Raw genomic sequence first — 27,304 nt, 5'->3', positions numbered from 1 at the left:
TAATTGTGGTGATAGTTGCAGGTTCCAGTGTTAATCATTATGTATGTGCACATTTTGGCACTTTCTCGTATTACTTTCCCTGTCTTTACCTTGCCTGGAGAATACGTGTTTTTACCAAGGAGCAATAATGAAAAGTGTGTGAGCTGACACAGGCAGGATGCAGGAACAACCACAAAACCACATGCGAAATGCAGAGAGTAAATTCATTGTTACTTCGCAACCCGGGGATCTCTGCAGCAGCACCCGGGCAGAGGCACGCAAGCGAGGACACAAGCACATGGAGCTCGGTCCTTGCTAGCCAGAAAGAGTAGAAGAAAGAAAAGATCTCGAACCTGCTGCTTTCATCTGTATATATCAGGGATTTTCACAGGCGTAGTTCGCTACTGTGGATCTTTCCCACAGCAGGGCAGGAATCTCAAGGATGTTCAATAAGGTGCCTCTGTGTCTATGACAGGCCTATGTTATCTAAATGCAGAAGTTCTACCCGTCAAGTGCACAAAGCTAAACAACAATTAGTACGATATATGTTTTCGACATCCCAGCTGCAAGTCACTTGAGCATGTTTACAATCCTCCTCACCAATCTTCTGTTGTATTCCCACAAAAAGTGTAGAACCAGGGAAATAAAGGACAGTTTTGTGCCAAGGATTTTTTATGGACTTGGCTTCCCAGAGAAGTCTACTGCTTTGAAATAGAGTGACGCTAGAGTATTATATGATGCTTTTTTAGCTTTTGTCACTTTGGAAGCAGCTAAAGGTAAGCCAACAAGAGTCCAATGTCCATGCAAGGGAGTTATATCAGTGTAACAATGTAACAGAGAATTAATGAAAGATAATTCAGATTTCTATTGTTGGGGAAATAACTTTCAAAACATGAATGGACTGTAAATATGAACTGTAAGTAATGTTAATCTGAGGCTGTGGCTCCACAACCACTGTACTGGATTTTGAAAAAGTAGCCAAAACATACAGTGCTGAGTTTCTGCTGTCTTTATGCTTCTATGCCAGTTTTCCCTGACAGCAAAAAGACAAAAAATACAGATCCAGAGTAAAGCCAGTTAACCCATCTATTTGTTACGACCAAAGCTGAACTGGGAGTGTAACTGTAGTGATTTACTACTTCATACCATATTGCTGTTGCATTTTTATGCTACACTTAATGCATTAAAACCAGACTTACCACCAATGTACTTGGATTGAAAGGTGTAAACTGACTTCGAGCTCAACAGTTTTCATTCCTTTCACTCCTAAGGGTCACTCACAAGAAAAGCAAGCACCAACTGTTTTGCATACTCTGAACAGTACGATGAGTTGCAAATGGCAGTTGCACTCCTCTAAGAAGCTGCGTCAGAAACAAGCTTCATGCCTAGAGTACCACTATTGTCCGTGGGAATGTTAGATGGTGTCTGCACCAACTTTCTAGATCGTATTTCCACTGTTACCTTTGGTTAAAATTTCCCAGACTCCGTTCCCCCTTACGCTGCTTTAAAACATTTTAGACTTGATATGAATTGAGGTTGTTATTTTTTACATTAGTAAAATAGCTGAAGAATCTCTCTGCCTCTTCCTTTCTGAAGTATGCTGTGTCAGTCTGCAACTGGTTTCATATCCAAATAAGATGTAAATTTTTAAAGGTGAGGGAAAGATCTATTTTCCAAGGCACCTAGAGGCTTTTCAAGGTGAAACATACTATCTACACTTTAAATTATTACTACCAAATTTTGAGAGGAATTCAATTTCCTTTAAGCATTGCCAAAACACTTGTGATACTGAATACTTTCAGATACAAATTATAATGAACTGCAGGTGATGGCCACCTCATATCACTACTTGCACTACAAGGTAAATTAAATTCCCCGAGCTAAGTGTCTCCCGTGTATTAATTACTTTGTTACACCACGCCAGTTCCTCAGTTGGAAGCATCAGGCTTCTTGCCGGTGGGTCAATGATTTGCCTCAAAATTACCTTCCACAAAAATAACCCTCAGCACCTTCATCTAGCCGATACTGTGGTAATGGCTAAACAGGAATGACAGCCACCATATTTTGTCATGGAGCAAACCCAAACAGAGAAAATTCCTTTTGGAACATGAAGAGTAGTGGGTGCAAACACTAGCAATCCTGTTTCATGTCCATGACTGATGGTCAAATGAAAATATTCACATCTCAATTCTTCTGATACTGTAACACAGTTCTCAGAAGGATAGGATATATAGTCAGATGTAAATATTAAACTGTTCCCATCATAAAATACAGGAAAATGTATAGCATCATATGTTCCCAGCAAGCAGCCTGTGAACAGAAAGATTTAACTCGCTTAAGACTCCGTCTTAACTTGCAGTCTTAAACTCCGTCCTACTTCCCCAGCAGGGACACACTCGTGAAATTTTTGAAGTCAGCTCAATAAAATGACTACGTGCCTTTAAAATTTTTTAATACTATAGAAGTGATTCTATTTTTTTTTTTTTTAACATGTAAGTCATCACAACGGCAGCAGTTACACTAACAGATTAACTACCAATTTCCCGGTTGGATTTCTTCTGAAGCGTGATAGCTAACGCATTAGTGAAGTTAAGCACTTGGCTGGCGGTAGCAGCAAGTTCGGTTACCCGGGAAGAACTCCTCTCAGTGTATCTGAGAGGCGGTCGCCTCTCCAAACGGAAGAAAAGCTCGCGGCAGCTCTGCCAGCTGATCGCGCCAGGGAAGCCGGAGCCTGCGGAGCAGCGGCGGGGGCAGAACCGGTGGCAGAGGTCACAGCAGGTCACGGGGATCACCGCAGGTGTCAGCGATCTCCTTAACCGCCTCCCCCGCCTCACGACGGGCCCGACCCGTCACCCCGACGGGGCGCTCCCACCCCTTCTCCCACCAGAGGGAAACAGCCTGCCGGTTCCCTACCGCGGGGAGGCCCCGGCGGTAGCGGTAAAGGGGGAAGCGCTGTTGCGAGGCGCCCGCCTGGCCGGGAGGGGGGCAGGGGCGGCGGCGGCAGCAGCAGCAGCAGCAGCAGCAGCAGCAGCAGCAACGGCCAAGGCCGCCTGAGGCTGCCCGCGGCCGCCCTGCGCGAGCGCCGCCCCCCGCGCCTCTCCCGCCTGAGACGAATTTAAACTGCGTTACTATCCCTCGCGCAAAGCACTAACGTTGGCGGGTCTCGCGCGCCTCTCCCCTTTTCCGCCCGACAGCCAATCGTACGGCCGCTTCGTTCTCCTTTCTGCCAATCGCGGCGCGGTTTATTGCTGGCTGGCAGGAGCCCACGGTGCGTGCGCCCGCCCGCTGTGGAGCTGGGTCCCTGGCGCGGGGCAGGCGAGTCTTCCTCCTTCTCCTCCCCCTCCCCCCCCGCCCCTTCTCCCCGCGCTTTGTTGGTGCCTCTCCCAGGAGGGCGGCGGCGGCGGCCGGCGGCGATGCCCGAGTTCTTGGCGGATCCGTCGGTGCTGACCAAGGAGAAGCTGAAGAGCGAGCTGATCGCTAACAATGTGAGCCTGCCGGGCGGCGAGCAGCGCAAGGACGTGTATGTGCAGCTCTACCTGCAGCACCTCACCGCCCGCAACCCGCCCGCCGCCGCGCAGCCCGACTTCTCCAGCGACGAGGAGCGGGAGCCCACGCCTCTCGGCGCCAGGAACCGCGGCGCTGCCGCTGGGCGGGTGAGTACCGCCGTCCCGCTCCCGCGCTACCATCCTGGCCCCCGCCCGCTGCTCCCGCGGCTTCCCGGCAGCCTCGGGCCCGCTTTCCCGCCCGAATGGGTCTATTCCACCCCCCCTCCCCTCCGCCTGCCCGGCCGCGAGTCGGAGACCGGCGTGAGGCGCCGCGGCTCCCTTCACGTTCTCCCGCGTGGGACCGGGGCCGGCTCCGCCTCGCCTTACTTAAGGCAGGGCGCGGCCCGGCTCGGCTTGAGGGCGCGATGGTGCCCGAGGAGGACGGTCCCTACCGCTGGGGCAGAGGGGCAGCGCGGCCGCTCCGCGCCGGCAGGCGGTCCGGGACCCGCGGGGTGGGTGCAGGGCAGCCGCCGGCTTCGCCTCCAAGTCGCGTGCCGCCTGTCCGCTTCTCGGCGGTGGCGGCTTCCGAGCGGCCGCGGGGCCCCGCCAGCCGGGGAGGGGCAGCGCGATCGCGCCTGAAGCGTGAGACACACACCCCCCCCGCACCCCGCGACCGTAAATCGGGAAGCCTTTACTTTGGTTTGGTGGGCGGTCTCGTAAGTAAAATACTGGAGGAATAAAGCGAGAGGAACTCCGCACGGGGCTGCAACTTACTTTTAGAAAGAAGACTCCCGTCAGCTGTCCCAGCTGTACTGGAGCAACACTGCTCTGTGTAAATATCTCCTGATGAAAGAATGAAGCTGTGAAGGAACAGCTTGTTTGTTTTGTTTAATGAAGTGGACTGTTTAGTGTAAAGAGGGTCTACTTAATGTAGCTGTCTTTCTCATACCTCTGAGCATATGTTTTATAGCAAAGTGCCTTTGCTGCGTGTTTGGTTGGGCCACTGTTACTTGCTTTCTTAGACATACTTTCTTTTATCGTGTAAGGAAAGAGGCAGGGAGCTGATGCCATTTGGAATTTTTCCCCTTTGGGAAAATGTCATTTCTTTTTAAATTTTTAGTAAGTGGTTTGTAAATTTGCATATATTGAGAAAGCAATCTTTTAATTTCTAACTCGAAGCTGTCTGGTCTCACGTAAAGGCTTGTATAATGATTGCTAGCTACCAGAGTTGTAATGCATGTGATATAACAAGTATTTAATTGTATCTGAAATAGTGTCTTTCAAAGCTCATTTGTAAAGAGTGCAGAGAAATGGACTCCCTTGAAGGTCTTTCATACCGAAACCTTTAAAAAACCCCAACAAACAGTTCTTGAATTAAGAAACGGAAAACTGCACCTAAGAGAGGAAGAGATTTCTAACCAAATTATTTATCTCTTTTTAACATCTAATTCAAATACTTAACTGGTATTCACTGGAGAAACTTTACGGTGAACTAGATGCTTCTCTGAGTTACTGTTTTGCCTGTAACAATTGTAAGGTGCTTTTGAGTAGAATAGGATGAGCTTGAATCTGATGTGTTTCACTCTTATAGAAGGAAAGTCTTATAGCTGCTGAAGTTCCTAGACCTGATTTTTCCTTTCCCTTCCACAGTACTAAAGCTTAAACAATTATGGGCGACTTTTTTGATGTTTATAAAATGGGTGGTACTCCTACACTTCTGTTAACAATGTCTGGAAGGCTCTGTGCTATTTATGCTAGTCTCGTGTGTTAATATCAGAGCACTATATCATCGTAGCTTCCTAAACTTCAGTGAATGTTCTAGTGACAGTTGCTTGGCTATGGATCTGTCATGCTTCCCACACTGCCCACCACCCCAGAAAAAAAAAGCTTGGTTGATGTGTGCTTGTCTGTTGAGTACAGCTTAGGTAGTTCTGAAACTGCTTGTAGCTTGGGTAGCTGTTGTCCCTATTAATGCCTTTTGGCATAAGGGTGCTTCTCTGATCAGCTCCCCTTCCAAAAGAGTAACATACAGGTCTCCAGAGTGACTTGCCCCCAGCACAGTTGGAAGGGAGAGACAGAGTGAAGGAGGTCTGACATCCAGTAGAGTGGGATTCCGGTATGGAAACAAAGCAAGTTGATAAGATAGAGAGGGCCAGAGGGAAAGCACTCAGACATCTGAAAGAGACAAAGCTAGAAATAAGGGACAAAGGTAGGGAGCTGGAACTGCAAGGCATTACGGAAAGGAGGAATAGAATAAAGGAATCCTGTATTTCCTGTAAGTCACTTTGTAGGCTTCAGAAACAAAGGTGGATTCAGCGACCTCTATCTCTTACTCCTCTCTAACTTCATTGTTTTATCTTGGGTATTGCTTTTACATGTATGTTTAAAAGAATCAGAAAACAATTTGCACTGGGTGCATAAGGAAATAAAACTACTTTATAACATGCACTGGTATAATAACATGGCTCTTTTCTGTTATTAGGGTGAGATCTGAGTAACAAAATTGCAATGCTTTATTAGTTCCATTTTTATGTGTATTACAGGTCTTAGAAATTGTAGTATTGGCTTGTGTACATTGAGGAGGGGTTGTAAACTGGCTGTTTCAAACTTCTAGGCGATCAACTACTTAATAATATGTTTCTAGAACACCAAAATACTTGCCTATATTACAAAGGTATCTTCTATGGGATGCAAAAACTTGGACTGCTCTATTCCATGTTTCCTGTATCACTCTAAAGATTTGGATACTGCTTAACTTGAAAATTGAGAGTGTCTCTTCAATCCAGGTGACTCTGTCCAGGCTAGTATTAACTTGTAAAAATGTTTGAAAGAGCACTGACATAGGTTTGCGTTTTGGAGCGTTCTGTCCCACTGTGCTTTCTGTTAGTCCTTATTTTTTTGGTATTTCTTTGGATATAGCTTAATATTCTACAATCCTTAAAAAAAACCCGAACAACAATAATCAATCAAAAAAACAAACTGATTTGGGAGTGAAAATTCACTTTCACTGTTGAGGTGGATGAATGAATGAATGCTGGATGCATAGAGCGAGAGGTAGAAAAGGGCCAGAATGACTCTTGGATCAAAGAAACTTTTGAATAGAGTAACACAAGTGAGAGATGTAATCTCTTTCTTCTTAAGTTTGTGCTTATTCAGTAGTAATACCAACACAGTAGTTGTGAGTGCTTAACTGTGTGTGTGCCAGCTTGCTCAAGTCCTCTGGAAGGATTGGGATCACGGTCAAAAAGCAGTCTGCCCTTACTTTATTGGCAAAGGCTATCAAAGATGTACAAGATAAATTGTTTAATATGGCTTTTAGTGTGAAAAATTTATTGTAATGGGGATATCATATTGGCCTGAGCAAGGGTGGTCCTGACTTGTTGGTCACTGGAGGGGTTTACTGCTCGCGGAGCCTTCCCCCCATCCCGCTCTGGGTGTGCTCGAGTGTCCCTTCAGTAAGCGCAGGGAGTTGCAGCCCTCTCTGAGCCTGCAGCCGCTCGGAGCTGCCGTGCCCGCCTCGGTGGAGAAGGCCTGGGGCCGTGGCCTGGGCCTGGACCTGCTGCCGCCGTCAGGGCAGGGCTGCGGTGGGACTGCTTGCGCTGCCCGCCAGGGGGCGCTCCGGGGCCGCCGCCCCGGCACGCGCTGCCGCCCCGGGGCCCTCGGGGCGGGGGAGGGCCGCAGTGATGCTGGGGGGCTCCATTTGAGGGGACAGCGGCGGGTATTCCTGTTACGCTTGAATCTATACCTTGATCTGTCTGCTCACTTACGCATGCTGAAGGGGGGAAGAGCAGTGTTTTCCTTAAAATGGGTGTGAGAAACAGGTTCAAAGTAGTACTGTGAATATCCGTGTTGCAGCCATTGAAAAGGTGGTAGAGCTCAACCAAGTCTCTTGATTCTGACAGTTAAATGTTTTGACACTGCTGTAGTCATTAGTAATTTTAAGCTGTCTACACTGCCATTTTAGTGTTCTTTTTTCTAAGTTCTGGTCATTTGATAATTCATTTATGTGCACATTTTCTATTGATGAAAGCTGCGCAGCAATGAGACAAATGCCACAGTTTTAATTCGTCTACAAATTATGTCTTTTAGATCCATCACTCTTCCAGCACAGCTCTATCAATACTACATCCAAGCTATACCTCTCTCGGAATAAATAAAAACCTTAATATGCTAATGATGTAAGGTGATGTATTGTAAGACAAATATCCTGTGTCCATAGTGATGATGCTGCTGTTTCATTTATCTTCACATGGGTTTATTTTGACCTGTTTTTTATTCTGATACGGTAGTGAACATACAGATGATTGACATGCAAGTATGAGCAGATCAAAACTTTTAGGGGTTTTGTTCTGACCACATTGTTTTCAGGCTCTGAAGCTATCATGATTTGGAACAGCAAACTCTTTAGACAGTTAGCATTTTTTGACACTAAAAGACACTGTAGCAAGATCTTCCCTTCAGTGAAACTCAGACAGCATTTTTACGCTTTGTAATGTGTTACAGCAAAATCCACTCCTTTTGTATGAAGTGCAGTCTGTTTTGTGGATGATGACTTCAAATGCTGCCAAATACCTAAAATTCACTAAATCTAAGTAAGATTAAATGTTATCCCAAATATTTTTGTTAAAGAGAGTTTTCCTGTGAAATATTTGAAAGTATCATTTTAAATATGGCCACTTCTTTAGACTTCATACTACTTTTGGGGGGGTGGGGAGGGCTCACTTTGTTTAGATGCTCTCACTGGAGAGGAAAAGCTTTTGAAATCATGCTTGTTTGGGCCTCAGTCTGATAATACTGTCTGGAGGAGCCAGCTTCTCCAGCTCTGCTAATGTTTTTTTAGCAACTTTTTTTTTTCTAAGTCTGATTAGCATACTGGTATGTGAGGACAGTGGCTGGTATGCGAGACACCTTTTTGCTGTGGGGGAATCATCTGCATCTGGATGGTCCTGGTTAGTTATGGGCTGAATATCAGGACAGATAGCTCAAAGGAAAAATAACTATGAAATGGCATTTTTTGCCCCTTGAGGAGCATTGTTTTAAAGCACATACCAAAAATATCATCTTGACACTGTTGCCAAACAGGAGCTGTTCAGAGCTCAGAATGTGTATGTTTTTATGACTTAGTTTATTGGTGCATTTCATGTCCTGGAAGAATTTCTTTAGAATACACTGAGTGATATTTTTGATCTTTAAGGTGGTGATTTGAAAAAGATCAGTCAGATGTCTCTTCTTCATCCTGTTAATGAAGGTATAATGAGATCATCTGGACCTGAAGGGCCTGTTTGAAAGGTTATAGAAGAGATCTGTGAGGTAAAGATGATGTTTTGTTTTAATCAAGTAGCCAAGTAAATTAAGAGCTAGCTTCAGCTCTTTGTGGCCAGAATGGTGTGGTAGTGATAATGTCTGTAGCTGAGGTATCTGTATGGTTTCAACCCCTTCGCTCTGAGAAAAAGGAAGGTAATAGTAAAACTGGTAGTTTATGAGGATTAGGAGTGTGGAAGGTGAAACTGCGCACTCGGATAGGCAAGAGAATGTAAAGCATATATGCTACCTGGTGAAGGAAGAGAATCTATTCAGTGTTCCCTGTGTGGCTGTATCTCTTCATTATGATGTGACCCAGAATACAGATTAGCACCATTGTGGCCTTTTAAATGGCACTCATCTGCTGTCTCAGTGACAGCTGTGGGCAGTAGGGTGAGGTGACTGAGTAATTCCTGCTGCAGTGAGAAGTCCTGCCATGCTGTTCTGCACCTTCATCAACTAGGGAGACATGCCTGTTAGAGCGCTGGTGTAATAATGGCAGTTATAATTAAATAAAATAATCCCATCGAAGTAACTTTTCTCTAGCAGTGCATGTCAGTTGTTCAGCAGGAACACATACACAAGCCAGATCTCCAGATCAACGTTCAGTTGAATAAGCCATGAGACCATCTGTTAGTTTGGTTTCTTGATTTGTTTTTTGTTGTGATTTTTTACTCTTTCACTTAGGTTCTCTGGAAACAATTCTTCATTATGTAGCGTTCATCTGTTTTCAGAGTGGGTACATTCCCTTCACTGAGTAACGTGGAATTTAGTGTCTGGGCAGAGGAGGGCGTAGAAGGGTTGAGTAGTCCCTAATCTTATAATTTAGGACTGTTACTGTACATAGGCTTGGAAATTAAGTCTGGCACTTACTAACTAAGGTTGAAAGGTAGAGAATTCTTAAAGTTGTGTGTATCAGTATCTCTGAATTACTGCTGCATAATTTCCTTTCCATTGTTTATTTTGTCTGTCCTGTAGTTTTTGTTAAATATTGTCTCAAGGCATTTGAGGTTAAAAAGTTCAGTGGGACTTTGTTTCCAAAAAACAAAAACTTCTACTGCAGGAAATGTTTGCCTATGATAGAATAAAAAGTGCAAGGGGAACAGAGACCTCTATTTTGCAGTTTAAATCTATTATTGAGACTTGGCATGTGCAGTTTCTTATCTTTCCCTCCCCTAAGAGAAATACAGTTACTTGTTACCAGAGACAACACTGTACAAACTGGAGAATTAAAGAGCATTCTGTTTGTGTGATTTGGGCTTTCTTAGCTTGTTTTACCTCATTCAGAGAAACATTAAAGAAGCCCTGAGCCTTTCTCCTTCTAGTGATGAAGCTGTACCTGCCTGGGATTAAAGTCCTTGACTAACCTAGTGTAGGTGTCATTTAATTTGGGATTTGAAAACGCGTCTTTTGATGATGTCTCATAGTTGTCTGTTATGTTATTTAATGGCTTCTTCAAGATGTTACTTACACTTTTCTTTGGAGTAGTGCTAGAACTAGCGAACGTATGTGTGAAGTTTGTCTGATAAGTGGTCTGTGGCTGTTGGATTTCTGTTCAGCAGGAATGCAAAAGATGAGGTAAGGGATAGCTTCCAGGTCTGAATTCTCATCACTTGCATTTTCTGCTCCCCTCATTAGTGAAAGAAGGTGAAAGCTTTTTGCTGTCGAGGGCTGACACTCTGAGAAGATGAACTTCTCATGCTCTTTTTTTTTCTGTGGCTCTAGAGCTGAGAATGCTGTGTGGGAGCCCCATGTTTATAATTCACTTCAGTACTTGTGTGAAGGGTTGGGTCCTAGTTAATCTGAAACAACCTGGCAGATACCACTACCAAATTGCCATCTCTTTGGTGTGAACAAATCTCTTCTCAAGTGAAGTATTTAGATCCTGTTCTGCCTTGATTTCTAGAAAATGGCAATGACTAGAAATATTTTTTTAATGCTGCTAGCTTTGGATAGAGTTAGATTTTTCAGATAAGGATTTATTGGTCTAGGTATAGTGTTGCAAGAATATTTACATTATGTGCTGCACCACCTTACTTTGGCAAATCCTGGTGTTCGCCACAATTTCGTTTTAAGCACTTCACCTCTGCACCACAGTAAGACTTACTAGTGGTCACCAGACCAGGAAAATGTGGAGGTGTTTTGGGGGGCTTTTTGTTTACTAGTTTTGTTTTGATTTTCAATGACAAATTTTAAAGCTAGCTCTCTTCATCTGTCTCATGGGGCAGTCACATGGATAAGTTGAGATGTTGCACAGAAAATGTAGTGGTGCTTTGTACTATAATAGTAGTGGTAATTAAAGTTAATGTTGCTGAGGTTAATGCTGTCATGCCACAACCAAGGTATGAGAGAAATTCTTCTTTCCTGCCTTATGCTTCTAGTGCTGGATCTTATGGTCCAGTGAGTAGTTAAGTGGCAACTTTCTACTTGTACAAGTGAAGTAATTTGCTTCTGTTTTAAGGAGAATAGTCATTCAAAAGTAAAATTTGAAGACTTACAGAACACAAGGTAATCAATACATTATGGAAGAACACGGATTACCTTCAACTTTTCATCTCCTCCCTGCCCTTTTTCTCTGCAGAAACTGACTACTCTGATGGTCTCAATGTGTGGTAATACTGCAGTAAAAAGTGAAATGGTACTTGGAAGAAAAAAAAAAAACCCACTGATACTATGAGCTGTGTCAGTTTACTTGTGTTAGAGGACCATATTACTCACTAGTTGCAGTTAGATTTCTGGTAGTTCAGATTTCTGTAAAATGTCTAGTAGAATACTTAGTTCTTCTGGTGTATATTGTTATAGTCTTTTCTGTGGCCTTTAAGTGATATACAAAGGCAGAGATACATTAAATGAGGTTTCCAGTTTATTTAAAGTGCCATTGGGATGTTGATTTCCTGCACCATGGTGGTAGTTTTCTTCTGAAATATGGAAGTAGCATCTTAGTTAATCTGCTTGGTGATGTGTGTAAACACCACAGCTGTCAATAGTCTAAACAGATCCCAGCAAGAAAACCCAGCATGTGTTTTAGAGCTCTTTTTCACTGTTTGGACAGTTCAGTAGTTCAGAAAAAAAAAAATGCACTGAATATGAAATTCTTGTTAATGTGATACTTAACTTGAAATAGTGTTATGGCCACACATTCAAAAATAAATACAAGTCTCCTATAGCTGCAGGTTGGTCATTTTTTGTGTACAACATAAGTAGGCTCAGTTGCTTCAAAAAATGAATTAGATTTTTATGTGATAAAGAAATGGAATGATTAATAAAGTGAGTTGTAAATCTCATTAGTCAAATCTGCCACTTAGTGATCCTATCCTTTCTTCAGACTGCTTGGAGTCTATTTCTTAGAATTAAGAAATAGCATGAGCTCTTAGAATGTGTGGTTTTTCAGCAGCTGCATCATGCTGGGATTTTCACAATCCGGGAGTTAGAGGAAAATCTAATTTAACTAGGGGGTCAGTTATATTTGGGAAAACCTCATACAGTCCCTGTTTAGCTTTAAAATGCCAAGATACTTGAGGCAAGACTAAGCTTGCGTGCAAACCAATATTGAACCGGCATTAATGGCTAACTAGATACTGTTGATTCATGTCAGTCATCTTACAGTCTTTTAGTGCTGTCTTATTACATGTAACAAGAAAAAACTATTAATTGTGACTGAGTGTTATAACATATTTGTATTTGGAATTTTAGTCTCTGGTAAGTACCAGAAAACCTGGATAAGTTCCTCTGGGCAACCAAGTTGAGAAGAATGTTATAAGTGTAGAAGTTGTATCTGTTTATATCCTACAACTTTGAGATACAAATATGACTTATTTCAGAGCAGTATCGAGATCTTTCTTAGTTAAGAACAGCAGATCCTAAGCATATTTTTTCTGTCTTACCTCCTCACTCTCTTGCAGATCTTGGAGCTTGAAATGCCTATTGTAGTAACAAAGGCCTCCCAAGTTGAGCAAATGTTATGATCACTCTCTTTGGATATAGCGGAAGCTGCTAATTTAGGAGTAGCATCTTGACAGATTATTTTGATAACCATCTGTATGTGGTGGTGGTGTGTTGCCAACTGTTCAAGTAGTGTTGCCAGAGTTGGGTTTAGGATTTGTTAGAACGACACTAGCAGAGGCCTAAACAGACAGGCAGGATTTTGAAAATTTAAGGGTGTTTCTGGCTTCGCCTTTCCCACACTCATTTTGTAACATCTTGTACTCTTACAGAGAACACCAGGATAAGTGGGAATGGGGATTTGGGGAAGTTGGTTGAGAGGATGTGGGTACTGAAGAACTTCTTCCATATCATCAGGGGAGGAAGTGTTGACCTACTAGGTAGAAGAATAATATGAAGAAGTGCCAATGGAACACAGATATTTGTAGTTTAGTGCAGTCATGGTGAAATGGCTAGAAGCTTACCTCTCCAGTCATAGGAAAGTAATCCTCTCCTTTTATATACTTCAACTTCAAATTAAAACAGAGGATCACTATAGAGGAGGCCTGTAATGGGTATTCCCTTACGTAAGTAGGAAACTTGTGCATGTTTGCTTAGTAGGCGTAAATGTTTGAAGTGTTTCACATAATCTGTGGTGCTGGTGGGGGAGAATATATTGGCTTTTTCCGGTTTTGTGTGTTTAGGACTCTCTTATCTTCCTGTTCCCTTAGAAGAAAAAGATGTGTTCTATATTAACTGGAAACACTCTGTCTCTTGTTTCTCCCTTCCATGCTCACAGAAAGCCACAAAGAAAACTGACAAACCCAGGCCGGAGGAGAAGGATGACCTAGATATAACAGAGATGAGTAATGAAGATCTTCAAGAGCAACTTGTGAAGTATGGACTAAATCCTGGCCCAATTGTAGGTAGGTCAACTGAACTAGCAAATATTCATCTGTTCAACATGTTTCTCACTAAACCTCTGTTCTGAGTGCTCTAAGCTTCTTTGATACAGTTGCGTATTAAGTTTAGTACCAGTAATGTTGCAATCCTACTTCCCACTTCAGATGCTTTCACTGAACTGTATACATTGAGAAGACTTGAAGCATTGCAGTGTAAGCAAGTCCACAGTTTGTTCCTCTTGTGTTCTAGGCCAGCTGGAGATGTTCCAACTTCTGTTCTGATGCTGTCTAACTATTAGTTAAAGCTCAGCTCTGGGATAATTAGGTCTTTGATACAGAGGTTGAGATCTGGGGCCTGGTTAAATAGAAAGTACATTTTACATAATAAGCTAATAGCATTGAGAGCAGGATAAGAACATGGACCTTTCCCTTCCCTAGAGCATTTCCCACTCACTGCATTGTGCACTAATGTTTTCCTTTGATTTTTTTTAAATGTTTTTTTTCCTGGCCCCTTGAACCTAGCATTCTATCCTGCATGCTAACCCATGTCAGAAGTCCTGACCTCAGTTTAATCTCCTGCCTTAGGCACTCATCTGTGATGTGGGATCAAAGCTCCTTGCCTTTCAGACTGTGCACTAGCATAATGGCAAGGGACTTTGATTTCACAACTCTTCAAAAAAAGATGGTTGCCTGTAGTGTGCTGAGCCTTCTGTGGAACATTCTTGAAATCCTAGGTGGATGGAAGTGCCAGTGATGGAGCCTGGAGTCCTGTGTGTATCAAAGTTTTATGCATAATAGTTTTTGTTGGCTGTTTCTGTATGGCTTCCCATTCAACGTAGTCCTCTTGGATAGCACTCAAGTTTCTGAAAAATTCAAGTACCTATGCAGTCTGCTGGAAAGGTATTTGGATTTGGCCTAAGTAAATGCCTTGGTTCTTACAGGGTATGGATTCTGTTTCTTGTGAGAGTCTGCCACTTATTTCAAGAGTGGCTTCCTCTTACCTGAAATCTTCTAAGGTTAGACTTTTCTGCAGCTAACAGCTCAGGCACTGATCACCTCTACAGAATTTTGCCAGCACAGTTCTGACATGGAAGTATGTGCCAGACTTGATACCTTTTAGTTTTAAACAGCTGTCCTCTTAGATCAAGCAAGCAGCAAACAGGAAGGTCTGTTGTTGCTGTCTTGCACCACTGATGCTTATTGGACTGTTTGCCAACAGGGCAAAGGTTAAACTAAGGGGGAAGGGACATTAATTCCAGGGTAAAGGGATTAAGAGGGTAATATTGGAATATGCATGGAAACTGTTGCCCTTGCAATATCAATCTCAATTTTTTGTGAGGGCATAACTTGTGTATTGCAGCATATGAAACAAAACATCTAAGCAGCAGGTAAATTCCCTTTCCATAGATAAATGCTTGTAACTTTCAGTATGCTAACAGGTCTAAATTTATCTTGAGAATTCTCTTAAACCAAAAAGTTAGAAGCCTTAAAGGTAGAATTATATACCTAGAGGTATATGCTTTAGGACTTACAGATGGATTAAAAATTAAAAACATATGTTCAGAGATTCCCAAGGAATATATAACAGCCAAGTTCTAACAGTCAAGTCAGGAAAGATGAAAACTGTATCTTTAGCATGTATCCTTCCTTGTTATAGCTACTACTAGGAAACTTTATGAGAAAAAACTGTTGAAACTGATGGAGCAAGGTCCAGAACTGAAGACACCTGTGTCTTTCCCAGCAATTTCTTCAACTGCTGAGAGCACCAGAGAGAATGGAAATAATGATTCTGACCAGTACAGTGATAATGAAGAAGGTAAGACTTAAGTGGAACTTGTGTGTGAACTATTCAAATTAGATACTTCTCCTACTGTAAGTATTACTGATACATAGAGGGCATGATCCTGCTGTTAGGTGAGGCTTTAAGATACTTCTGTAGACCATGTGAGTTATGCACCTGATCGTGCAGTACTATGGCAGTGATCCAGGTGCCTGTTCTGGGAAAGGAAACTTTTTGCTACTAAACTGTTCCCTTTTGTCCATTCTTCCCAGATTGGAGCCTATAAATCTGATAGGTAGGGGAACTGTGTATTAAGTGTTCCAGTGTTCTTTGCGCTTCATCTTTAAGTGCACGTGCAATTTTGTCTTACGGTGCTCACAGTAGTTATTTACTATGGGATAGTGTATGGATGTTTGTTTATCGAATTTCTGTACTTTTTTTATGTTTAATATATGTCATGTATGACTGAGAGTCCCTTTTAAGCTCTGTTCCTGGTGGACTTAGTTTGGGGTGGGTTGATTGGTTGGTCTTGGGTGTAGTTTTTGTGTTTTTTAATATCAAGTTTATATCAAAAAACTATAGGGGTGGGGGAAGTGGAATCTAAAACACCATCTTACAAAAAATAAAACCAGTGTAGGTTTTAAAGAGTGTATTGAATGTTAGAAGATGCTTATTTTGTGTGGTTTGGTTTTGGGGGTGGGTTGTTCGGGGTTGTTTTTTGTTTTTACAGGAACTTCAAAGGAGATAGGACAGAAAGGATTGAAATACAACTAGGAACTCTGTGGATCTCCCTTGAATATTTAGTCTTATTTTTGAACTTTAATCTTTTGTGCTTTAAGGGAGGAGGGGATGTTAGAGATTTATTTATTTTTAGGACAGCCAAGAGCTCAGTCACAACTGACAGCTATCTCCTTATACTTACATATGCTTCATCTAACTGCCAAACTGTTGAAATAAGGGGGGGGGGGGGACGACACACGACAAAAACCAAATAAACACTCCCTCCATCAAAGAAAAAAAAAATCTATAGATAAACAAACTCCAAATATGTTGGTGTAATGCTATTAGAATTTTAGAAGGGGGATAGAAATAATACATCCTCTTACTGGTAAGATGACTACTAACCACTCAGCCTTCTGCATCAAAGAGTTTTATATAAAAGAATGTATTTTAAAAGAAACAAAACTAACAGCCTAAACAGTGTTGAAAAGCTTCAATACTTTTACTACAATCGGTAGTATAATGGTACTTCGGCTAAAGTAATTGCAACTTGATACCTGTTTCTAAATGGAACTGCTGGATTGGTCAAAGCTTATCTGAAATGTAGGATTTTTAGGACAAAACTGAAATACTTGGGTCAGTGTTTTAAAATAATTTTAAGGTTATTCTTCAAAAGTCTTTGTCCTTCTACATTCAATGGAGAAACTTTGCCTGTATCTTAAAACTTTTTAAGGAAGTGATAACTCGTAACATAGTTATGTTGCCTCTTAAAATGAATTTTTATTAAAATACAGTTGGTTTAAACTAGTACAGCAATTAGTAGTATTATGGAAACTAGTTATATTAAAACTGGTTACAGATCCGAAGACTGAGCTGAGGCTTGAGCAGAGAGAACCATTGAAAGCCAGGATGAAGACCCCAGTAGCACTCAAACAAAGAAGAGTTGTTGAACACAACCAGGTATGTTTAATTTAGTGGCATCTGAAACAGCTGCTAACTGCAGCTGATCTGCTCATTAAACACCTTACTACTTTTAACATAATCACATTTGACTTAAGGGGGCTATGCTGTTCTTTAAAAGTTCTTTCAGAAAGCCTGTTCTAATACAGCATGAAAATCTTGTGAATCAACTACAACTGCTGGTTTTACCCTGTCTGATAACATTCAGAATTATGGTCTGCTAAAAGCTGTTTGTCTGACTTGCCAGCTGCTGTAGCACCATTTAGAGAAAAATAATAGGCAACCTTAACATGTTTAGTTTTGGAAACCTGACAGGTTTTTAAGTCAGATGGGCTGATGTCATCCTGTTGGATGTTTGTAAACAACTCGATTCAATAAAAGAAGCCCTTTTTTTTAAAAAGAAAAAAAAGTTTGGAAGAAGTTTGGTTTTGTTTTTTTAAGAAATGTTTTTAAATGCATATACATGGTATTTCTCTATGTGGTTTGATATTTGTAGATACATGTGTGCATTTTAAATACATCTGTTTAATGACTGATTTCAATATAATATATGAAGTAACGTACTTCTGTATATGCCTATATACACAGAACTGTGTGTCTGTGTGTACACACATGCACTAGCTATCTATATATTTTTTTTTTTTCCTCTACTATGCCTGTAGCAGCAGTACTAGAGTAGACATTAATTTGTTGGAAAGTTTCTCCTAAGAGGAGAAATAATAAATAACAAGTTTAAGTCTTGCTGTATGTACGCTTGTCCTTTACTTATAAATATTAGTTCTGTTGTCTTGGTGAAAGAGGGATTTTACAGAAACACCTCAGGTTTTCAGACTGCTGGCTGAATACTAGATTTGGTAATTGGTGGCTGATCTGTCCTTGTTATGTGACAGAGTTGTGCTACAGTAAAGGACTTTTCTATAAAACAGTAAGTGACTCAAAATCTGACCTGGTAATAGCTTGATGTATTTTAGCAGATCAGTGACTTTTCTTACTACTTTATGGTAAATGCCAGATACTTCCTATTTAGATAGTGTGTATGTATGTATAAACATGCTTTTGCTATGGATGTCTCTTAAAGCAGGCAACATACTGCTGTGTGAGCTTGGGTAATACAACAGTTATGGAGATCCATAACTAGTTCTGCTTATTTTTAATTGGATTTTTAGGGTACAAGCTGAACAGATTTCACTTCGACAAACCAAAAACCACACATAGTTCATCACACAAAATATTCCTTAATTTATCAGACAGCTTTTGTTCATGATGGTCTTTATCATGGGCATCTGAATCCTGAGGTTCTTGTATTTTAAGGATTACTTTTTTTCTAAATTGCTATTCACCCAGAAATCCCTGCCAGCCTCAGTGTAATAGAGATGTTTAATTCAGCTATCAACAAAGCAAGCTTCCTAGTCTTCAGGAACCCACTAACAGAATACAAGGGCAAAGATGCAGTGATGTATTTTTGTGGCCTTTTCAAGTGATGAGTGCATATTCAATCTTTTTCATCCAATTTCACTGTAATAACATTAGGTTATTACTGTGTTTTGTCTTGCAATCTTTTACATGTGCAGTATAGATGCAATATTTTGTGACTTGTGTATTTTAATTACCAGTAGTTAATTAAAGGAGTATCACTTGATTAATCAAAAAATGATCTAATTTCAGAATGATACCAAATTCTTGAGGAACTCTTAACTCTGTAGCTTGTTAAACCTTTTACCTTTCAACTCTTGACTGCTGTGTTTAAAACAAACAAACAAGCCCCAAACCCACCAACAAAAATTTAGAGCTGCTTGAAGCCAATAACAACTCATTGGTTTTGGCTAGCAAATGTGTGTAGTCATGTATTTTGCTGAGAATAAAAGTGGAAGATGGGGAAGATGTTGTCTTTCTTTTTTTTTTTTTTGCCCCTCTTCCTGTGAAATCAGATCTTAAGTTTGCTGCTAATGTGTCAAGTGACCATACTCATTCTGCAGAATTATATGCAACTGGTTCAAAGACTATGAGGCTCTCAAAAGTGGTGGGGCTGAACTGGTTGGTAGTGTGGTGTGAGCAGACTTGTTAGTCACTTCTAGGTCCTGTGTAGCCCTAGTCTTAGTCCAGACATACACAGCTGGAAAGATTGTCATTTGGTATGGGTGGATGTTGCTGTTCTCTTAAGAAAAGTGCGAATAGATAGTCTTTAAGCAGGCTGGTGCAAAAGAAATAGGGTGGGGAGGCTGAGGAGGCTTATGGGTCTTATCAGTCAGTTAACAGTGGAGGGCTAGACAAATTTGAGCTTGGCTGCTTGTGCTTAATTGCCTCCTCATAATGAACTGGAAAAGTTGGAAGAAAACCCTAATTTGAATGTGCTCTTCCAATGAGGTAGGTGAATATAGAGTTCAAATTCAAAACTGAGCTGAAGGCCTCATAGTAAATGGCACTGGACAGAAAGAGGCAGGCTAATCAGTTTAAATGTTAAGGAGTCCTAGCAACATAAAACTACGTTCTCTCCTTCAGACTTTGTATAGTGACATTCTGCATTTGCTGTGTTCCCCTACTCCTCCCTGCATTTTTTTGACAATATAGCTGGGCTTCTTAAAAATAAAACATGCAGCATTGCAGCTGCTGGCATACAAATTTCATGTGGCATACACCTAGTAAAAAAACTTGATAAGTGATAGCTGAGGTAAACTCATGATCTATAGCTTTACTGCTTGTGAGTAATGTGACAGTTAAAAACACATGCTGAATAGTACTTGTGTACCACACCATTGTAGCTTTCTCTGGTTATATACATGGTGTTGGTGTATCTAAACATGAGTATTATATTCTAATAGAGTTTATTTAGTCCAGATATTTGTGGGATAAGCAGACAAGGCCTGCTTAATTTACAGTGAGGATAACTATAACAGTTCTTTTTTTAAAAAAAAAAAAAAAATTGTCTGTTTGGTATGTTCTGTTGAAGTCTGGATGGGTCTTATGCAGCAGATTCTGGTTTTTTCCTAGACTTTTCATGCAAGAAAAAACTTGAAACTTGGTACTCAAAACACATGTCTGACAAGCATGTGAAGAACTAAGGAGAGAGTTGGTTATTTACTGAAGTACTTCTAATTTTTTGTTAGAAAAAAACTAATTCCTAGCCGAACAGCCTGGGACAAGGGAGCTCTCCATTAGCGGGATGAGGGAATTCCCTTACTGCTTTCTTGAGTGGAATGTGTTTGAGTGGAACCATTCTGAAACTAGTGTTTTTCTCTAAGCTTCTAAAGAATACCTCTCAAATAGAAAGTATATGGGGGTGAGGTGGGGAGCCACGACTGAAGGTTGCAGGTTAAGCTGTTCTTAATAGGGAAGAGAAGCCAGCATCTGGTGAATATATAAAGAGGGTTGGGAGATCTTTCATCAGAAGTCTGTTTAAATTAGATGTTGGAGACTAAGGCTGAAATCTACAATTCAGTAGGAAACATCTGAATCTGTTTGGACTTGAGGTCTGTGCATAAATATATATCATTTGGTTTTCAAAGTATTTCAGTGACTTAGGAGTCAAGCAAAACACTTGTGCTCCCTCTGCTGGATATGTAGCAGCTGTAATACAGAACTTCTGTTAAGAGTCATAAAGCTGCTCAGCTTCTAGTTTCACCGGAGTAACTTTGAAGATACGAGTGGGGAATGGATAGGGCATTGTTAGACTTGTTTTCACTTCCTGATAAATAAGTACTTTCCAGCCTGCTCTCTTAACACATTGTTTTGGCGCCAATACTGTTCCGGTGAAGCTATTTCTGCTGTTAGACCTGACGGTTGCACCAATCTGTATAACTTCCATCAGCACAGAGTGTAACTTCTAAAGACTTGGCAATACATAAATGCATGAGGTGTTAATGTGCAAAGATTTCAGTATTAACATAATATTAATTCTTATTTTTAAACTTAACCAAATAAAAAGGAAAATCTTGTATATAATTTAGAAGAAGCAGGACCTCATCTCCCTTTCCCTCCAGGTCTATATTTGGAATTAGGTTTGAGGAGGACTTTTTTCTTTGAGCATAAGACTTGCAATAAGGCATAGGGAATGATCTGCCTTTTATGGCTATAAAAGTTTGGCACTTCATGTTGTTATTTAGATTTGTAAAGATCTGTGCGAGGCTTGATTGTTTAAACCTACTGTTATGTGAAAATTGTGTAAGTCTCATCTGTGCGTGTGGAAACTTTTACAATTATAAAACATCCCCCCCTGCCCCTTGTGGCTGGAGATTAGTTCCTGTTGAAATGTAGGTGGGTGTGCCTAAACCATTCCCATCTCTGCTTGAGAGAATAGACCCCTGTCTGGGTGGAGAACAAGGTGATGCTTTCTGCTTATGCTCATAGGTTAATTTTTTTGTGTAGGCAGGTAATGTAATGGGCCTGAAAGCTAGCGTATCTGCTGTCCATAACTTGATGTAACTACTTGTAGCATTAGTTTACTCTATTGCGGTGAGCAAATTACCAGTTTTTACTGTTTGGCATTATCTAGTCAGTTCTGTATTTGAACAATAATGTGCTCTAACGTAAGTATTGTGGTTAATGCTACTAATTAGCTAGCTATTAATTATTGAATGTATTAGGATTCATATTTTTGGGGGATTGTAGACATGCTGCTTCTGGAGTATGCATGCTATTCTGGCTGTTGGTTGTGGGTATCCAATGTTGAGAGCTGGCTTTCATGTATTTGATCATGTGTTTGATGCTTGAATAGACCTATTCTCAAGATGAAGTTACTGAGACTGTCTGGACAAGTGGATCTTCAAAAAGTGGACCTCTGCAGGCATTTTCTAGGGAGTCTACAAGAGTGTCAAGAAGAACACCAAGGAAAAGGGTGATGAGAGGCTTCTTATAATAGACAAGCTTTTTTTCTCACTGTTAGGGTTCCAGTGGCTATTTTATTCAATTGTTTTCTTTTGTTTGTTTTAAACAAACAGGTGGAAGCTACAGCACAGTTGCCTGTAGATGATGCTGTAATATCAGAGAGTACTCCCATAGCTGAAACTATATTGACTGCCAGCAACGAGACCCTAGTAAATATGCTTAGTAAATATGTTTAAGTCATGCAAGTGGTATTCTTCTGTAATATATCTTTATTGTCAGAATCATTCTGGTTTGAACAGTTAGAAGATTGTTTTAAGGAAAGTAAGACTATTCAGTAGTCTTTGAAACTACATATTCAGTATCTGTATTAGTATGTAATGCTGTTCACTTTCACGTGGGACTAGGTAGACACCTAGGTCCCATCTAATGTCTTTTGGGGGGGAGGGTTGAAAAGAACCACTTTAAAAGCTTAGATCTTTCCTTAATTTATTTGAGTACATGCAGAATATCTACTTTTAAGTTTGGCTTTTTTTGTGAACTAAATAGCTCTTATGTTTCTAAATGGCTTAAAAGAAAATACTTGGAATGATAAGCAATGTTTCCTGTGCTTATTTCAGAGTCTCTGTTACATAACCTTCTTGAGTTAATGCCTAACATGCATATATTCAATGCACATAAAGGTTTTGTTGTTTAGTTCTGCCACCTTCCCCCCCTTTTGTTTTGTATTTTGGCTGATTCTGAGTTTGAACAATTTTGAATCTTGGCAGGTTGTCAATAGGGTGCCTGGAAATTTCAAGCATGCATCTCCTACGCTGTCAGTCAGTGAACTCTCAGACACGCCCAGAAGAACACCAAAGAAACCACTGATGACAGCTGAAGTAAATAAATTAAAACTTAGATTGCTTTTGCTTACTCTCTGTGAACAAGATTCTTGGGTGTATGTGCTTACTCCTTAGCACAGAAGGGGTGAAGGACATCAAAATAAACTAGTGTTGGCACATGGCATAAAAGAAAGAATATAAACTTCCCCTTTCAGATTTGGGGGGTGTGTGTGGAAATCCTGCTTTTTTTTTGTTGTTTCCTCTTTTTTTCCTAAGCTAAATATGTTTTGGTGTGTTATTTCTCCTTGTGCTGCTATTTTTCTGAAAAGACTGTAGCATTTTTTTTTCCTTTAAAATTCTTTGAATAGCTCAAAGATAGAGCAGAATTGGGTTATTACCTTTGATCTCGTGAATCAGCCTATCCTGAAAAATTGGAATGTGCCTTAATTTAGGGAATCAAATAGTAGGATTACTTTAGACCAAAAGCCTGTATTTAAAAAGCATCTGTAGCTTCCTGTCAGTTATCAAGAAAGAAAATAATTCTTTTACTGTTAACCTATTCAAGCTGTCAAAATTATATATCTCTTGGAGAACTTGCAAGTATATGTAATTGTATTAATGTAGTACTGTAATATTGTGGAATTTTACATTACAAGATAATGCTTGGCTGAGTTTAAATGGGGTTCATTGCTTCATGTAGTTACTGTAGATAAAACTTGTATTGACACTTGTGAAGCCTGTTCTATCAATGGGTCTGTGATTTTTAGAAACGGGCTGCTTTATTTGTTTATAATGTGACTGGAATGTAGACTTAGTCAAGTAGAAGGTTGTGGGAAAACTTGATGTTCTATTTCAAACTGGTTTAAGTTTTTTTTTTTCTTTAGTTAGTATTTTACTGTTCTATGGCATTGTTTATTACAGCAAGAAGAGACAGATTGCCTGCATCAGTGCTTTTTTAATCATGTTGGCCACAACCAATCCTGTGATCTGCTCAATACAGCCATGATCGAGGTGATGGTTAAGTTTTTTTGATCATCTACGTCATTGGCTGGCAGGCGTATTGTATTTATACAACATATTCCTTATCTTAAAGGAAACTGAGGAGAGCACTGAATGCTTTAAGACACCAAAAGTGACCAGACAGCTGCCACTAAAAAAGGTTAAAGTAACTTCTAAACCCCAAGAAGTAAACTTCTTGAATGTCACTGGGTGACTCATTCACTTTTATAAATCACACATGGTTATGGTCACTGAGATAGCTATACAGGAGCTTTTTTGTTTTGTGGTCTGTTAGGCCTATAACTGTTTTTGGTTTCCTAGGTGCTGGAGAGAACTCCTACAGAAGAACGAAGAGTAGAAAGGGATATTCTTAAGGAAATGTTCCCTTATGAAGTATCAACACCTACAGGAATTAGGTATCTCTAAGGCTTATGGGGGCTTCTTTCTTGGTTCTCATAAACCTATTTAAGCTGAGAAGTATCCTTTGATTACATTGGTAGATTTCTGCAGAACAGTTTTTGCACTCTGGCTCAGTGACAGTTGAGATGACCACCTAGCTCTTCTGTTCTGTATACATAGTTTTGTTAGCTAGAACAGCCTCCTCTCTAAATTGGGGGTGGGAGAACAGGGTAGTAGTACAGTAGGAATTATTACTGGAACTTCTGGATGCTGCAAGTTAAATGGAAAGGGCTTCTCTGTGGTATTTTAAGTTTTTGACTAGATGCAACTGCTTTAGGCCTGCTGTTAAATTAAGGAAAGGTCTCCCAGTATATATTTGAGCTTTCTTTTTGAAAGCCAAAAAAGAATTTTCATATACCCTGTTTTTTCCTTTAAGTAGCAGTCCTGTTGTAGTCAAAGATTACTCTTAGCATGAATAAGGATGACATCTAGGAAGGGTTATTAGGTTTCTCTTTGCAACCTTGTATTTAAACAAAAATTGAAACAACCCTCTGGATAATAAAGCAGTTCACACAACTTTGTCCTGTTTAGAGAATATGAGAAAAAGTTTCCCTGTGTTAAGATGTGAAATCAGCTCCTGTGTTTCCAACATGTTAATTATAGCTTCAGTTTAAACTGCAATTGCATATAAAGTCTTACCATAAAGAGAATATGTGGTACCAGTTACTACTACTATGGTGTATCTGCTCACTACTCAGCTTTGTTCTCTCTTGTTTTGAGGTCTATCAGCCTAGTTAAATCTATACCACTTTTTAAATAAAAATCATGCACGTGTACTCCTTGTATATAAGGACATGGCAATGTATGTGGGTTTCTTAACCCTTACTGCTTTGCCTTCTGGCTCTGTGTATTAGCTTAGCCATCAGTAGGTATTTGAATGGCCAGGGACAATCTTAGGTTTAGAAATCTCAGTGGGCTGCATAAGTGATCATTAAAAATGCAGAGACACTTCCTAGAGTTCTATTGCCAGTTACAATCCACTGATTATGTGGATAGGGTGAAATTGCCTTTGAGGTTTTTTTAAGGGGTGTTTGCTTGAACACTGAATGATTAACTTTAAAAATAGTAATAGTAGACATGTTAGAGTTTGAGACAGATATTTCAGGTACTGTGTTCCCTAGAAACAATTTTTAGTTCTTTTAATTGTACTAAAACTTTCCTGTGTACCTTAGATTGCTCTTTTAAAAATGCAATATTTTAATTCTTTTTTTCTTCAATTAGTGCTAGCTGCCGTAGACCAATCAAAGGAGCTGCTAGCCGGCCTATAGAGCACAGTGACTTCAGAATGGAGGAAAGTTTCTCTAAGTACATTCCAAAATATGGTACCTCAACTGACATCAAGTTGGAGAAGCCACCAACAAAAAAAGAACGCTCAATCCCCCTGTGGATAAAAGTTCTTCTCTTTTTTGTTGTTTCAGTCTTCTTGTTTCTGGTTTATCAGTCTATGGAGACTAACCAAGGAAATCCTTTCTCTAAATATATGAATATTGTCTCTCCAGGCAGTGCCAAATGAGTATCTTTCTGAAAGGCACACCCAATTTGATCTCCTGTTTTTAATTGTAGAGAACTCTTCTGCCCTCTCATCGGCTCAAGGACTTCTTACAAACAATGTGATTGGAACCTGATAAATTGGATAAATGAAGAAAGATAATATTAAATGGACATTGGTAACTTTCTGGACTTTGGACTAGTAGATCACTTTGCCATAGGAGTAACATTTTTTTAGATCTTTGAACTTTTTGTAGGCTTTATTTTTTTAATGTGGACATCCTTTAAATTCATTTTTGAGAAACTGTATATTTGTTTTTGCAAGAACTTGGAAGCTGAGAAGGGCAAAAATGTAGTAAAATGTGAAGCTGTGGGGTTTTTTAAAGCTTTTCCTTTGTACAGAAAAGAAGTTGTACTTTTGTCTCTAGATTATTGTGGAGAATTTTAACACAGGTGATAAAGGGAAATGCATTTTTGTATGCATTTTTTCAATAACAATGTAACTGAATTTGATCTCTTAGGATGTAGGGAGAGTACAACAACAACCTTTTCTGTAGATTACTGTAACTTTTTAGTAAATGTAACTGTAAACCTGTTTGCATTTCTGTAAAAGTCTTAGTATCATATTAGTAACTCCGTTTAAGCGTTCACATCATTTAAATGTATCTCTTCATTTTAGTGCTTACAGTGTTGTAGGAGCTGAATACAAATCTAATTGGCAAGAGATGTCTTAGAGAAACTTATTTATTAGTAATATGCGTGGAAAATAAAAATTGCATCAATATAATTTGCTACTAAAACACTTTTTTGGGTCAAGGTTGTTATCTGAAGTAGTCTAGTAGCAGTAGTCTTTTTTCTTTTTTTAAAAAAGCGAGGTCTTTCCAACACAGCTTTATGTGATTATCTTTGAATATTCATGTAGAGAAGTATTCTCAAAGTGTGAAAATTCCATATGAAGTTTTATTCTTGTATGAAGAGGGCATTGCTGCATTTTCTGCTACAGTTTTCATCTTCTAAGGTGAGATTTACTACTTTCATGCAGCTGAATATTTTTCTCAGTGGAAGCATGCTGAAACACTCTATATTGTATAACTTAGTTGAGCAGGCAGCTGATTTCACTACTACCAGTGAAGAGTGATAAGCAACAATTTTTTTAAAGTGAATGTATACATTTTGGTGCGCTTAAATCTGCAGCATACAGATGTTCAGTCTTACTGCTTGGTACAAAATTGCAATAAATCATACTACTTATTCTTAAAGTGCTACTTATAAAAAGCTGAGAACATTAGTTAATAGTCATTATCTTTTTACTCTAGGTACAACTGTTGTGTAGACTATAGCAATGGGGAAGCTTTACTTTGTGAACTTTGGGACAAACATGGTAATTCATAGCAAAGCAATAGTGGGGGTTTTTTTCTGTTTAGGTTAATGGTTTTTTTCCTTTTAATCTGCTTTTTTGAGTAATCCAAATAGCTAAAGTTGTGTCCATCCTATAGAAAATTGTAACATAAGACATTCACTTTTGGTGTCAAAATGCAGAAAAATAAAAATGATTTTAATGTGTGTGGATTTTCCTTATCAAAATAAATGCATTGCTGAAAAGCAGCAAAAGCAAGACAACTGATGTATCAGTGGTGTCATTTTGTGCTGCTACAGTCTTCCATGTTT

The 27,304-nt window shown here is 40.0% G+C and overlaps 1 protein-coding gene across 4 annotated transcripts; it reads left to right on the top strand.

The window, feature by feature from the left end:
- The first annotated feature begins 3,217 nt into the window (after window positions 1-3,217).
- TMPO (thymopoietin) lies at window positions 3,218-27,256 on the top strand. Of its 4 annotated transcripts, none has more exons than XM_074826994.1 (9): window positions 3,218-3,632; window positions 13,486-13,612; window positions 15,330-15,404; window positions 16,948-17,048; window positions 21,760-21,879; window positions 21,983-22,078; window positions 22,637-22,747; window positions 24,011-24,105; window positions 25,370-27,256. In XM_074826994.1, the coding sequence occupies exons 1-9, from the start codon at window positions 3,393-3,395 to the stop codon at window positions 25,659-25,661; spliced, it is 1,257 nt and encodes a 418-aa protein (XP_074683095.1). In that variant the 5' UTR covers window positions 3,218-3,392; the 3' UTR covers window positions 25,662-27,256. The 4 variants fall into 4 exon arrangements, with proteins under 4 accessions (XP_074683095.1, XP_074683097.1, XP_074683094.1 ...); XM_074826993.1 differs by having other exon boundaries at window positions 3,219-3,632; window positions 15,246-15,404; XM_074826995.1 differs by lacking the exon at window positions 21,760-21,879 and having other exon boundaries at window positions 3,219-3,632; window positions 15,246-15,404.
- Window positions 27,257-27,304: the final 48 nt, after the last annotated feature.

Source organism: Strix aluco, chromosome 5, assembly GCF_031877795.1.
Source record: "Strix aluco isolate bStrAlu1 chromosome 5, bStrAlu1.hap1, whole genome shotgun sequence".
NCBI lineage: Eukaryota > Metazoa > Chordata > Aves > Strigiformes > Strigidae > Strix > Strix aluco.
This window is presented reverse-complemented; position numbering and strand designations above follow the sequence as displayed.